This window comes from Drosophila persimilis, unplaced genomic scaffold (assembly GCF_003286085.1).
Source record: "Drosophila persimilis strain 14011-0111.01,24,50 unplaced genomic scaffold, DperRS2 tig00000838-arrow-arrow-pilon, whole genome shotgun sequence".
NCBI classification, from domain to species: Eukaryota; Metazoa; Arthropoda; class Insecta; order Diptera; family Drosophilidae; genus Drosophila; species Drosophila persimilis.
The window spans coordinates 243,795-258,858 of record NW_020825360.1 but is presented as its reverse complement, the minus strand read 5'-3'; the positions used below and the strand labels follow the sequence as shown (position 1 = coordinate 258,858).

At 45.2% G+C, this 15,064-nt stretch overlaps 1 protein-coding gene across 8 annotated transcripts; it reads left to right on the top strand.

Annotated features, from left to right (window-relative positions):
- Window positions 1–1,145: 1,145 nt before the first annotated feature.
- Window positions 1,146–14,320, top strand: LOC6599133 (AMP deaminase 2). Of its 8 annotated transcripts, none has more exons than XM_026993457.1 (11): window positions 1,146–1,575; window positions 7,533–7,686; window positions 9,320–9,651; window positions 10,176–10,211; window positions 12,031–12,152; window positions 12,211–12,305; window positions 12,378–12,834; window positions 12,896–13,350; window positions 13,414–13,708; window positions 13,777–13,887; window positions 13,951–14,320. In XM_026993457.1, exons 1-11 carry the CDS (start codon window positions 1,449–1,451, stop codon window positions 14,125–14,127), a joined length of 2,361 nt encoding a protein of 786 aa, XP_026849258.1. In that variant the 5' UTR covers window positions 1,146–1,448; the 3' UTR covers window positions 14,128–14,320. The 8 variants fall into 8 exon arrangements, with proteins under 8 accessions (XP_026849258.1, XP_026849260.1, XP_026849255.1 ...); XM_026993454.1 differs by lacking the exon at window positions 1,146–1,575 and adding an exon at window positions 4,901–5,693; XM_026993458.1 differs by lacking the exon at window positions 1,146–1,575 and adding an exon at window positions 7,305–7,443.
- Window positions 14,321–15,064: the final 744 nt, after the last annotated feature.

Here is a 15,064-nt window from a genome sequence, read left to right as displayed (position 1 = left end):
TATGGACACGAGTATATTCCTCATTTCTCTCACGATTTTTTGTTTGCAAAGGCAAATGACGCTTCCAGTATTGAAGCACAATTCGCACATTTTAAAGTCATCTATATTATGATTGCCGAGGAAAAACACAACAGGTAAAAACGGCCAATACAATTTTCCATACTCCATAAATATGCTGTTATATGTAGAAAATGTGTAGTTGCCGTGTATATAATACCATGTAAAACACAGGACATTTGTGTTAACCTTCTTTGTTTAAACCTAATTTTATAAACAATCCAATATAGGGAGCCCAGAAATGAGCCCATTTTGTAGATTCATCAATCGGATAAAATTATGTGTTCAAGGCTGAGGGTCCTAGCTAGCTTGTAATATTAAACCGAATATCAAATCAAGGAATACTGTCAACCAGTTGGTATTTTAATACACACACGAATAGGAAATTTGAAGTATTTGATTACAGTTCAGGTTCAGTTCAAGTAGTCATGCATATTATTTTCAAATTAATTTACAAGGGGAATTGAAAAACAGTATTAATTTGCGCGGTTTTTTTCAAGCTGTTCACCTGTTTAAATACTTTTCGGTCTTTCGTGACATCGGTATTTACCATGAAATGGTATCTAGTGCCATATTTGATCATCTTTTTGGTGTATAATGGTATATCTGATCCACTTTTTGGTATATTACGGTATATCTAAATTTTCGAGTTCTCGAATTTTCTCGGAGGTAAGTTTAATCACAACTATATAAGAAATGATTTAAGAATACAAATATTTCAAATTTAGAATATATAAGAGGTTGTCTAAGAGACAAAAACGGTTGCTTTTCCAAAATTCCAATTACTATTTTATATTAATAAGACCAAGAAAGAAGGCAAGTACAAGATATCTTTTTTCAAAACATTTTTTCAGCGGTAAACGTACGGTATATTTGGAAAATGACACGGTATATTTCACAGGGTCAGACGGTATATTTCTTGTCGAAAAGTCCGTGGTCACACTCGTCCCCACCAAAAAGCGGTTCAAAAGCAACTTGTAAAGCCAAAAAAAGGGCATTTTCGCATTTCCGCACAACCACGAAATAGCAGTATTATTTTTTGACTACTCTGTTTTTTTTGAATGTGTATTTATACCTGTGAAAGAAAGTGTAAGAGCATTTGAGGCAGCATAATAATAATCTGAAAATTGAGTGTGACAACATCTGCACACTTGGAATTGCCGCTCGCCAGTCGAGTCGCCCCATCCATCCATCCCGAAGGTTCCTTCAACGAACAGAACACGAGCAAGCATAGCAAGAACTTTCCTCCCCACCCTTCACACCAAACGGAGTGTACGCATAAATTTCAAATTTCAAAAGAGAATCCACAAATTATCTGAGGCGGGACAGAGGAAGAGGAATAGGAATAGGAAAAGGCGAAAGGACAGTGAAGCGGAGAGGAGTGGAGTAGCATGCAGAGGAGCTACGCGGATGCTTTGAGCGCCAAGGGATATCGGACCTTTGGCTTTGACACAGATATCGAAATGGACATGGACATGGGGCACGGTCCGCTCAGACGCATCGAGAAGCGCAAAGGCGGTAAGTGCAAGTGCAAGTGTGACGTGTGTCTGTTGCTGTGTTTCCTTCACTCTTTGTGTGCATTGACTTTTGCGCTATACTATGCATCTGTGTGAACCATAATTTACTGGTCATTCTTGCTGCAGCGGCGCTCGTAGCAGAGCAGCAAATATTTCAATATTTCAATGCTGACGTGCTCGAGAGAAGTGGTATGAAAGAGGCCAACACATACCGATTTGGCCAAGTAACCGCATATGTGTATGCCTGTGTCTGTCCTTGTGAGGGTGTGCTTGTGTGTGTTGTCCCCCCACAGGGTGTGTATGTTGGTATTGGTGTGTGCAATTACTGTAATCGTTTTGGAACGGCGTGTCAGTAACTATGCATAAATTATCCTAGGGTATTATTCTCGTACGCCCATTCCCATCCCTATTTGATCTCCGCACATGATGATGACGTTTCCATATTATATCTCAATTTTGCACTGTAGCTGGGCATAAATTATCCCCTCTATGGTGAGTGGGGGGCATGTAATGATGCTTTCACATATTTTCTTTACACTTTTTAAGGTAATTCATGATTTCTGTTATCCAAATTATGCCTAGAGTACGACTATTCAAAGAAAATTCTTGCAGAAGAAATTTTCATTTGATGATGAAGTGTCGACCTTTTAAGAGTACACTATGTATATATTTTCTAACAACATTTTGCGATAATTGCATTCTAAATCTATTCGACCTTTCCCCCTATTTTTTTTTTCGGAAATTCCTTTGTTTTTCTTAAGTTTTTCGCATATTAATTGTTAATTTAGCAAACAAGTCAATGGGGGGAAAAACCAACACGAACAAGACAAATATGTACGTCATACACTCCCCTGTAAACAGAAGCAAGCCATTTAGAAAATTGGATGTTGTATGTACATATGTACATGAGGGCCTGTCATGCAAAGAACTGTATACATATAACATAGTGTGTGTGTATTTGTATGTTGGCACCTTTTTTGCCAATTAAACGCTGTTTGCATTTAGTCACCGCGGCAGCTCAGCCCCAACCCAAGGGCAACCCGAAACCCAAACAACTTCATCTTAATTGTGCAGTCCAGTCCAGTCCGACGAGCCAAGCTTTCTGGTAATCTTATCTAATGCATAGAACGACAAGTTTATTGTTTGCTCAACTAAATTTATGAATGCTTGAAAGACACGTGGCCTATCAATGGTTCCGGTCACACACAAACAAATCTCTCCTCGGAGAGCGGTTTGTTCTGGAAGATATTTCAAAGATAGAGCATTCAGAGCAAGTCTGATGGCTTGAAAAATCGATAGCATAACCATACCATATTTACTATATGTATGTATGTATCTACTCGATAGAGTAATCCCAATTTATAGAACTAAAATCTGTGTTGGCGACCCCCATAGTCGGAATATTTACTTTCATATTTCTGCTGTTGTCTTGATATGCGTCTCACTGTTATCAGGCCCCTCCAATACTCCTCTGACATTCTTATCAATGGACTATAAATAGCTGCACAATGAAAAACATTCAAATTCAAATACTATTCATAATTGGTGTTCGCAATTCCGTGGGAATAGTCGGCGTAGAATGAGGCTCCGTCTATTGTCCACTCAATCTGCCATCTAGTATCTTCTTCGAGCGTATTGTATGTAGTGGTGCAAGTGGGGTCCCATCAGTCGCCCTGTCGTCTGACATGTGTCCACTGTGCCCCCCCGGTATCAGAAAGCGGCGATGGTGTGGGGGCGGTACGAAATGCTCATTAGAAGCAGCTGGCTTCCGTCAGTCGTAGGCATAGGTCAGGGTTTTCCAATTAGAAACAAATAAAGAGAAAGTGAGAGCAACAAAATTTCCCACACATTGGCGTGATTCACCGTTGCACCTCGTTCTCGTCTCCTCCCCTCGCTCGCAGAGGGGCTCTGCCTAAGCTTCTAAATGATTTACTTGTAGGTTCCGTTCTGGCCGCTCTCTTTAGCGAATCTTCTCTCTCTTTGGCGGCGTGGGCGGTCGGCGGTCGGCGCTCTTTGGGGTATACTGTCTCTTCAGTTCTCCTCACAGCAGCAGTTATTCAAGCGGAAACAACTCTCTTGTTATTACCATTATATTATATGTACAATATTCCATATTGCGGTGGATAGAACTGACTCTGAAAAGTCAGTATATTCCGCGGAGTCGAGACGGAAGGAAACAAACGCCGAGGTTTCCTTTCTTCCTTCCTCTTTGCTTTTGGGAACGAGAAAGTTACGCAAGCGAGCCAAGCGGCGGCTAAGTTCTGACAGTACGAGTATTTATGAAAATCAATTTTAGATCGGGAATCGGGCAAAGTGCCCAGAGGGCCCACAGAGAGGGTGAGGGAGAGGGAGAGGGAGAGGAGACCCCCGCAACGCAGCAATTAATAAGTTCGCATCGCAATTCGGTCAATAAACAAAACAGAAAACAGAAAACCGAAAGAACAAAACAAAACACACTGACGATGCCAAAAACATGCATATAAGCACACAATCGAATAATAAATTAAAACGTATACGAGATAAGCAGACAGATATAGCTATATCTATAATGCTTCATATATATATGTATATATACATATATATACGTGTGTGTGTGTGTGTGTGAGAGCAGACTGTTTGCATATCGCACACTCGACAAATAAGGCAAACGAACTGCGATGACTTGCAGCATTCCCCTGCCCCTCCCTCCCCGCCGCCCACGAAAAACGGCGAAGTTGAATAAACCGATTTACTTATGAAGCTATCATCCAAAATACGCACATACACACAATCTAATCCAAGTTATTAGCAGCTTAGCGCTAAACCCTGTCCCGGCCTAGCCCTCCCGTTTAGCCCATTTAGCCGGTTATTGTCCCTAAACGTTGCTAAGTGCCGCCAACAGACAGGGCGAGCCCCTCCTACCCAAAGGAAAGGAAAATTACCAGAACCACTACTGCTGTAGGTGTGCACACAGCCGGCAGATAGGTGGAATGATAGATACTCATCAGCGACCATGAATATGGATCGATACTATATCTAGATTGTGGATGTTTTCTATCTTTTCCCTTGAAAAACATTGATTGGAATCTAAAGAGTGCACTATAGTATATGTATATAGTATGGTATAATGCAGTTTTGTTTGTCCAAAAAATTGTTTATAATTAGCTAAAATTAGCGAGGAGAGCTTTTCCTGAGCGTGAAAGCTCTCTAGCCTCTCACTCCCGCTATCTTTTCTCAGAACTAACTTTTTACCCAGCGTATAAACTTTGGATGAAAAGATCAACACATGTACATATGTATGTACATGCTCGTATGTGCCACAGAGAGAGAGAGAGAGAGAGAGAGAGGTGCAAACAAGTGTCCCAAGGCAGAGTCGGAGACAAAGGCCAGAAAGTCGCAGGGAAAACCAGCGGTGGCGCGTACATATAAGATCTGTGAGAATTGCGTCGGAAAGAATTTCGGTCTAAATTGCCTCGGGCCACTGCAAATGTCTCCTCCCACTTGGCAGGCAGATGCCAACGGCGACTAACAAGGTGCAGACGGGAAAGTGCAAAGCCTTTTGTGAAATTCCAAGGACGGGTCACTGCTGAGACACCTGTCAAACAAACAAAAACAAAAACAAAAAACAGGCAAAATTATTACATAAATTCCGAGCTAGAAAATCATCCAAAATTTAAACAGAAACACCCAAACAAAGTTTTTGAAATTTTCGCAAGTCCGAAAGCAAACGACGACCCCACAGGAGGGGAAAGCTAAAGCAATCGCTAAAGTGCATTCTTGGGTGGAAGCGGCGCAGCAGCGTTTTGAACTCGGTGCGGAACGGGCTACCGGAGAGTCCTACGTTGGTGGTAGTGTGCTGGTGCGGTTTGGCCTGCAGCCAACTGCTGTGGGTGCGTGCGTCGCGCGCAGAGCCGCAGTCAGCGCTGCGCAAGATGTCGTACCGTGGAGTTCTGAGCACCCCGTCCTCCTCCTCGCTGAGCAACAACCAGGACACCGACAGCTTCGATGACCCGATCACAGGCCATCCCCCGGAGTCGTCTGCCCAGCCGCACCTGCATCGGCAGAAGTCCACTGGCGGCAATGCACTACCGACAGCTATTAGCCCGGCCCACGGCATTCGGTCCCCTCATCGTTGTGTCTGTAAGTGAAATCCCAAATCTCACCTCTCACTCTGTAGTCGACCACCCACCTCTATGGCTCTCCCTCGCACCCTGGCTGCAAAGTGCAGGCACTCACACATGCATACATACATATGTACGTAGGCATCTCTCTTTTACTACGCTCTCCCGAATTTCGGCGTCTCTGTCTCTCTGTCTATGAAGCAGAAAGAAAGAAAAGAAGGAAAGCCACAAGGCACTTGCCCACTCGCGCAACACTGTTCAACACAAAAGCGAAACGAAAAGCTCTGGTTCCATCACTTAGATTTCGCTCTCTCATTTCAAACGTAAGCTATGCTGATCAGTGTGGTACTCACCCTCTCTTCGCTGTGTACATTTTGCGCTCTCTCAGACTGCAGACTTCAACACTGTTCAACGCAAGAAAAAAACGAAAAGCTATACTTCCATCACTTAGATTTCGCTCTCTCATTTGAAACGTAAGCCATGCTGGTCAGTGTGTTACTCTCTCTTCGCTGGCTGGTGTGCTGCTCTCTTTTCGTTGTGTGCATTTTGCGCACTCCCTCTATGCAATAAACACTTGCCCACTCGCACCCGCGGTCAGACTGCAACACTGTTCAACACAAGAGAGAAACGAAAAGCTCTAGTTCCACTAAGATTTCGCTCTCTCGTTTGATCAACGTGTTACTCTTTTCGCTGTGTGCATTGTACGCTCTCTCTATGCAATAAACGCTTGCCCACTCGCACACGCAAATAAAGCAAAAACCGTTCACAATTATCATTCGATTTCACCTTAACTCAAAGGGTAAACTTTGCTGATCAGTGTACCGCAAACAGTTTGTTGCTTAGTCGCATCTCTCTTTGCTCATTAATTCTCTTCACATAATCTCCGGTCGGACTTGTGGGTCGTTGCGCAGCGACGTACGGCTTGTCTTCGGTTCCACTAACCTACATATGTACATGCAAACATCCATCCATACACACATACATCCATGTGTGCATATATTCGTATATGTTCAGGGCAGTGTATTGGCTTCCACTTAATCGCTTGACGGAGAGCTTTGCTTTGCATCAATTAAAATATTTGTATTTTGTTGTCTTTTTCAGTGAAAATAATTTGAAATTCGTTGTTTTTCTATGCTTTGTTTATTTTTTGCTATCTCCACGGTCGCTGTTACTGTCCCGGCTTCCTCTGCCGTATTTTGCTCTTCGAACTTTTGCAGCTCTTTGGAATCTTTCATGTTTTGATGCCCTCACTTTTGGGTGTTAAGATTATGACCAAATTTTTAGAAGCACTTTCAAATCAGTTCCCATAAAGTAGATCCATTTAATAATAACAATAAATCGCGGCATTTCACGACACCAAAAACCTCTGGCCAAAGGGCCGATCTTAGCGCTACAATTAATGGAGATCTTAACCAAATATTATCATGATTGAATGAATAAGCGTCTGCAAGGGTATTAAATGCTTCGTCACACGATGCTTGAATTCATTTCTTGTTTTTGTTTGGCAATTTGTAATTGTGCATCGCATCGCGCGGTGGACGAGGCAGGTCTCCCGCTGGAAATCTCAGATCTTTGCGGCTCATTGAAGCGACAACTCTCGCTCAAGTTACAAGCTCCATCCGAATTGTTTTCGAACGCATTTTGAATGAACTTTAATCGCATGGACAGTGCCCATCGCCTGCGGGTGGATGTGAGGCTCTTTGGAGGCAATGTCATGGGTTACGGGGCAGTCGTTGGCACAGGCACGCCCACCAGCACAACGCCTCTTTGTAGGTGCCACATTTATGATAATACTACTACCTCCTCCACCACTCCAGATAATCCATATAATTTGTTTTTTATGCTCTCCCGATTGCAGGTGATCTGACCGACTCGCCAGTGGAAGAAAAGGCTGTCGTTGTCGATGCCGACGTTGAACTAACCAACGAGATCTCGGCTCCGTACGAAGTGCCACAGTTCCCCATTGAACAGATTGAGAAAAAGCTGCAGGTGCAACGTCAGCTCAATGAGAAGTGAGTAAAAAAACTTTGAAGGCCTGTCCGACCAGAGAGAAAGGCCAGCGGTCCAGTCCAACAACAACAACAACAAGAAAACCATGCACAGGCGGGTTATGTTGTTTTTGCAACATTCCCTTGTGGGTGCCTTAAAAAGGCTTCAAAGGAGAATCTTTAGCTATATCCCTAGATCTATTCCAAGATCATGTACAGTGGCGACGTTGTATGTCCGTTCAAACACTGAGTGTCTGAGATTAGGCATTGATCTCTTGATTAGGCCTTATCAATCCTACTCATATATGGGATGTTTTGCCACTCGGACGGGCCAGTATCGCTTCCCTTTAGCCGGGTGTCAGGTCTAGTGCGAAGGCTCGGAAATTTCCTCCTCCATCAATAGCGTCGTAATGAAGCCGCAGCAACATCGATGTGCACGCGTTGCAATTATCAGGTGCCACAGTGTTCTAAAGGGTAGGGGCGGATGGCTAATCCCAGGCCGTGTCTGGGAATGGGATGGGAGACGGGCATGGGGCACGCAGCTGTGGTGTCCAAAGCGTAGACGACGCTGAACACGTTTTGATTTTGAATAGAACTGCATTAGGCAGCGGCAGCGGCAGCGACACCGACGACCACGACCTCAGGGTAGAACCATTGGCGGGGCTTATGCCATAACGAACCACCACCGACAGCCAGACAGCCAGACAGCCGATGAGCCAAACAGGGCTGGAAACCTGGTGGACGGCGGTGGACTGGGGGGCTGCCACCAATTTGGTTTCAGTTTTCGGATGCCGTCACTTTCAGTACAACTTGTGCATCCATATGACTTGGACAGAACGCGTCTACGCTCGAATCCAATAAAGAGAGAAGCGCGCACCTCGCGCCAAGAAATTGTCCATCCAACCTTCTGCCTTCTACGACCTACGCCTGACATTGAGCACTAGCATTAGACTTGATAGCACAACCCCCCAGTCAGACCTGCCCATGCCATGCGCTGGCACTCCACTCCACACAATCCGTAAAAACTTATCGTTGTTGTTCGTGTGGCACGCCAGGCGCCAAAATTATTGCACAGAAACACCAAAGCAAAAAGGAGGGAACGGGGAACAGGAACAGGGAAAAACTTACAAACTCTTGCACTGGCACTTGAAGTTTTTTGTTAAATCCCATCAATGTTGCGCACGCCAAAAGCTAGGCCATAGATGTTCCCAAAGAACTAGAGAAAGTTTCCCCTCAAAAAACGGGCTGCGGCACGATACGTACATATCTTGAAACTTAAGGGGGACGAAAATGAAGAACATTCTTCGTGCTATCATAATCGCAGGACAATCGACTGAATTAATTTGTAGTCTGACCCTCCATTAAGGCAAGGCACACGCAATTGGACTGGAATTTTAGAAGGGGAATAGGATACTCGTAGGATTGGTCAATCGATCATATCAGAGAGAGCTGGAGCTGGCAGCTAGCTCCAGCCGAGCCTCCCGTCTGTCTGCCATTGCTCGCGGGTCTCCGTTGGGTGCAGGATGTCGTTCGCGGATGATAGCTATAGCTTTGGTCGCTGCTACGAGTACCAGCCCGAGGATGAGAAATGGTCAGCAGCGGCAAGGGACCGAACGGAAGCCCCAGCTAACAAGCAAACAACTTGGAATCTTTCCAGGCAAGGCGGAACACGTCCGGTGCCGGTGCCCCCGGTGCAGATCATTCAGAGTGGTTCGATAAGCAGCAACGAGGGCAACGACTCCACCGCTGACTCGATGAAGAACGATGCGGACATCAACTTTCAGCGCGTGTCCATATCGGGGGAGGATACCAGCGGTGTGCCGCTGGAGGATCTGGAGCGGGCCTCCACTTTGTTGATCGAGGCACTGCGCCTGCGCAGCCATTACATGGCCATGTCCGATCAGTCCTTCCCCTCGACCACGGCACGTTTTCTCAAGACCGTTCGCCTCAAGGATCGCATCGATAATGTGCCGGTCAAGGTGGTGTCGGGTAAGTCGAGCTCTCAATTCCCCTTCTCCGAATCCACCGAATCCGTATCCGTGTCCCTGGCGCTCAGAAGGAGGTCCCGGTGCCGTCTTTCACCTTTGTACAGAGAGGCACCACCGACAAAAGTGTATCTATCTATAAGAAAATGTCGTACAGCTTATCCGTACTAGTACTTCAGTGTTGTGATGCACCCAATCCATCAATCCGGTTCCTGTGGAATCTGTATAATACAAGCCTATGATGTTGTATGTTTTGTTTCGACTGTACTCCACGGGGGCTGCCTGCTGCAGTCTATCGCCATTTCCTTCCCCGCCTGCTTGCAGCCGCCGCTCCCTTGTGTCTTGTGTCTTTTGTCTTGTGCGCTTTGTCCTTCATTTCAGTTGGAAAGTTTATAAGCCCACCCCCCAGCCCCCTCCCACCGTCCTATATATGTATGTTTTTGGATGCCTTGTTTAGCGTTGATTTCTTTTCATTTTCGTATCGACTATTTATTTTTCTCTATATATATTTTTCATTATTTCTTATAGACATCATTCGCAATATGAGTGTAGTGACCAGACCAGGTAATGCGTGCGCACACCCACCCCCACCCCTACCCCTCTGCATATGCGTTCCCCTTTCTCACATAACCACCGTTACGCATTACCCGCTACCGCTACCGCTACCGTTACTGTTTCTGTTTCTCTTTAGTTGCTTTGCTCTTCTAATATTTTGCAATCTTAACTGTTAACTCCGCTACTACTCTCTCGCTCGCTCGCTCACTCCAGCTTCAGCTTCAGCTCTAGCCGAAAGCTAACAGAATGCCCCGCAGCAGTGAGCTTTTTGTTAGGCAAGTACACGCACACGCACACGAACACACACACACACACACACACGAACATGCATTGCCGCCGCTCCCCGGGAGTATGGAAGTGTTTTCTTCAGCAGCAGGCGGGTATTCCGCTTGCCGCCAGCCGCTGGTTCGACCCCCAACAAAATTCTTGATTGCCAACCACAACCAAACCCAATAAAACATATCCTATTCTCTGCTTATTTTATATATGTATGGGCATTTCCACCGAAAGATTCACCGAGCCCATACAAGAATATACCGCATAATTTCTTCTAAATCCCTTAAACTTAATTAACTTCAATAATTTGCAGACCATTTCATTAACTTTGAAGTAAAAACCTATTAAAATCATCCTTTAAAGAGGATTAATAGCACTATGCAACACCATATTACCGGCTCGGACCAAACAGACTTTTTTTGACTTCAGACTTGTACAGCTCCAAGCGATGTCACCACCATATCGAAGTTTCAGGGCACGATCCGCATAGGAAATCGACTGCAGCACCTCAAAGAGGCCGCGCCTTTGTCCTTTGTCCAATTATTCCTCGACGCTGACCTTTCGAATCGTGTCATGACATTTCTCTTCCATCTGTTGTGCCATAGACTCTTATCTTTGATCCTTAATCTAGCTAGTCTGGCATTATCTGTTGCTGTTGCACCTCCGCATCACCGTGATCTTCCATTTTCGCTGTCATGGCCATCAATTGGCCATTGTCCGCCGCCGGCCGGTGCTCCACCATAGTAGAACCTCATTCAATAACTCATGGTCCTCAACATTGAGGCCTGCTCTCTCCATTACAGCTCGTCGGTAAACCCCGCTCAGCCAATTCCCTCTTCAACTGGAAGGCTTTACTACCGAGAGTATTCCGAACAAACAGCGAGCTCCGAATGACTCCGGCTATTTCTAGTGAAAGGCATGCCAACCTAATAGTCCTGCTTGGGCCTACTTAATCTCCCATTCGTTACAACTAGGCGGTTAAGGTGCCGCCTCTGCAATAGCACAATTTTTTATTTACAAAATGTTTTCAACGGTCAAATGGGATTTGGGAAGTTACGTAACGTTGCCTAGTGTTATTAAAATCGGCTGGAAATGCCCATATTTAATGTAATTTGATACAATTTTGGGGATAATCAATGTTAAACATCTGTTTGTCCTTTCGCTTATGGTAAATTTGCACATCGAAGCAACGTGCTAGCGACACAGAGAAATGGCTAAAAGCTCTCTTTTGCACACTCACACTTTGTTCTTCCGCTTCTTCGCTCTCGCTCTCTGTTGTCTCTCTCCGCCGAACCATCGAAAGCCTTGTACAAAAGGAAAGACACCACACCGTAGAACCTAGATAACCTAGATACTAGATACAAGATACTTACACATCATACAGAACTCGCGCACGTATCCGTTTGTGTGTGTAGATCCTAGTGATAACTAATATACCGCCTGCCTATGTCCAATGAACGCCTCTGCAACTAAACGAAACTCTTATTTTCAAATGGGAATACCTCCCACACCCACACACACACACACACACACACACAAACCCATCGATCAGATTTCCATATGAAGCCGTTGTCGCATCACAAGGTGTCGAATCCGTGGAACGTGGACTTTCCGCCAGACGAGACGTACGTGATCAAGCCCCTCAATGGCGTCTTTCACGTCTACGAGGATGAGGTAAGCAAAGCCACCTCGAGTATCCTCGAGCATCCTAAACGAACCTTCTTTTTTGCAGGAGCAAACGAAGGACCTCAAGTTTGTGTATCCGGACATGAGCCAGTTCGTCAACGACATGCAGGTCATGTGCAATATGATTGCCGACGGACCGCTGTAAGTACTAATCGATCGATCACTGGATTGCAAATTCGCTATGATTCGTTCCGGCTTGTTTCGTTTCGATAGGAAATCCTTTTGCTATCGCCGCCTTTGCTATTTGTCGTCCAAGTATCAGATGCATGTGCTGCTGAACGAACTGCGGGAGTTGGCCGCCCAGAAGGCGGTGCCCCATCGGGACTTTTACAACACAAGGAAGGTGGATACCCACATACATGCCGCCTCCTGCATGAACCAGAAGCACCTGCTGCGGTTCATCAAGAAGACTCTGAAGAACAGCGCCAATGAGGTGGTTACCTGCACCAATGGCCAGCCCATGACGCTGGCCCAGGTGTTCCAATCAATGAATCTGACCACATACGATCTAACCGTCGACATGCTGGACGTCCATGCCGATCGCAATACGTTCCATCGCTTCGACAAGTTCAATTCCAAGTACAATCCGATTGGCGAGTCACGTTTGAGGGAGGTGTTCCTTAAAACAGACAACTTCTTGAACGGCAAATACTTTGCACAAATTATAAAGGTGCGTCCTGCATCCTGCTTCCTATGTAACGGTTTTTTGTAATGGTTTTTCCTTCACTTAGGAAGTGGCATTCGATCTGGAGGAGTCCAAGTATCAGAACGCCGAGCTGCGTCTCTCGATCTATGGCAAGTCGCCGGATGAGTGGAACAAGCTGGCCAAGTGGGCCATCGACAACGATGTGTACAGCTCGAACATACGCTGGCTGATCCAGATACCGCGACTGTTTGACATCTTCAAGTCGAACAAGATGATGAAGTCATTCCAGGAGATATTGAACAACATATTCCTGCCGCTCTTCCAGGCCACCAACAAGCCCAGCGAGCATCCCGACTTGCATCGCTTCCTTCAGTATGTGATTGGCTTTGACTCTGTGGATGACGAGTCCAAGCCGGAGAATCCCCTCTTCGACAACGATGTGCCACGGCCCGAGGAATGGACCTACGAGGATAATCCTCCCTATGCCTACTACATCTACTATATGTATGCCAATATGACGGTGCTGAATAAGTTTAGACAGTGAGTAGTGCCAGTCCGCTCCCCGTTCATTGCAATATTAAACTTTATGTTTCCTTCGTTTAGAACACGCGGCATGAACACCTTTGTGCTGCGGCCACATTGCGGTGAGGCTGGACCTGTTCAGCATTTGGTCTGCGGCTTTCTCATGGCCGAGAACATCTCACACGGCCTGCTGTTGCGCAAGGTGCCTGTCCTGCAGTATCTGTACTATCTGACACAGATTGGCATTGCCATGTCGCCGCTGTCCAACAATTCGCTGTTTCTCAATTACCATCGCAATCCGTTGCCGGAATACTTGGCCCGCGGCCTGATCATCTCCCTCTCCACGGACGATCCATTGCAGTTTCACTTTACCAAGGTAAGAGACAACACGTTGATGCCTTCGAACAACCTTTAACCTCTGGGTAAATCTCTCTCAAACGTTAGGAACCCCTCATGGAGGAGTACAGCATTGCGGCTCAGGTGTGGAAGCTCAGCTCCTGCGACATGTGCGAGCTGGCGAGAAACAGTGTCATGATGAGCGGATTTACCCACAATGTGAGTGCCGCCAAAACGTATGGGATTCGATTCAATTGATCCGAAAAACTCTTTGCCTTTCAGACCAAACAACAGTGGCTGGGACCGCACTACTACGAGGATGGGATTATGGGTAACGACATCACACGCACCAATGTCCCCGAAATCCGAGTGGCCTATCGCTACGAGACTCTGCTGGATGAGCTCTCAAATATATTCAAGGTGAACCAGACCTGCGGATCACTCAGTGAGCACTCTTAGGTCGGGCGCATGCGCCGCAGCCCACACCTCCCAAAAGAGCCGTAACAACTAGCTCCTACATATATATACAGATTTACATAAAATATATTCTACAAATATATTTCATAATATAAATATATTTCAATCTCTGTACTAACCAAATTGTATGCGCGGCAGACCAAAATTTCAAAAAATATAAAGTATACCCAAACTGGCTAATATGTTTATAGCTGGCTAAACTATTCAAAATACGCAAGCTTGATGTTTTTGATGATTTATCGTTTTTATTATGTATAACAAAATATGCCCCAAGAAAACGGAGACTGCGTTTGGGGCTAGGGAACCGTTCTCAATGACTCTCTGACATTGAAACGCGTGATATGAAATGATCTCATGAAATGATGAAAGATCTAAGAAATCCAGAGAACAGATATCAAAGCAAACTTGAAATTATGTATGTTGACCACATCAAAAACATTTCCTTAGACTCGGCTACGGCCCTGAGTTCAGAAATTTGTTTCCGTTTCTTGTAGCTCTTGACCTTAGAAATTTTGCGTTTACGTTTGCTTATAAATAAAATGTGAAAAAAAAAGTTTAAAATACAGTTCAAATATTGCTCGATTTCGGACTTTCTTTGGGACCATTTTTTAAGTGGATGTCAACTCTTACAAAAAGGTTTTCTGTCCGTATGGTATATTTGTTAAATGAGGCGGTATGTTTCGGTACATTTCTGAGGGTCGGACGATACATTTTATCGATAAATCCGCGGTCACACTGGCTAACATCTATCCTAGTGATGTAAGTTTGAATGAAAACATCGATGTTGTCAAAATCAAACATCGATGTTGGATTGATACATCGGATTTATCGGATGCATCGCTTACAGAAGACAAATACGCAATGATATGAAATTAAACTACCGATGTTTTGCAAAACATCGATGCATCACTCAACATCG

What these genes read in the sequence shown, in the direction of transcription:
- LOC6599133 (XM_026993454.1), top strand. Translation starts at nt 5,486, where the DNA reads ATGTCGTACCGTGGAGTTCTGAGCACCCCGTCCTCCTCCTCGCTGAGC. An exon ending in ATGATTGCCGACGGACCGCT is followed by an intron (nt 12,306 to 12,377) that starts GTAAGTACTAAT and finishes TCGTTTCGATAG; the next exon opens with GAAATCCTTTTGCTATCGCC. An exon ending in GTGCTGAATAAGTTTAGACA is followed by an intron (nt 13,351 to 13,413) that starts GTGAGTAGTGCC and finishes TCCTTCGTTTAG; the next exon opens with AACACGCGGCATGAACACCT.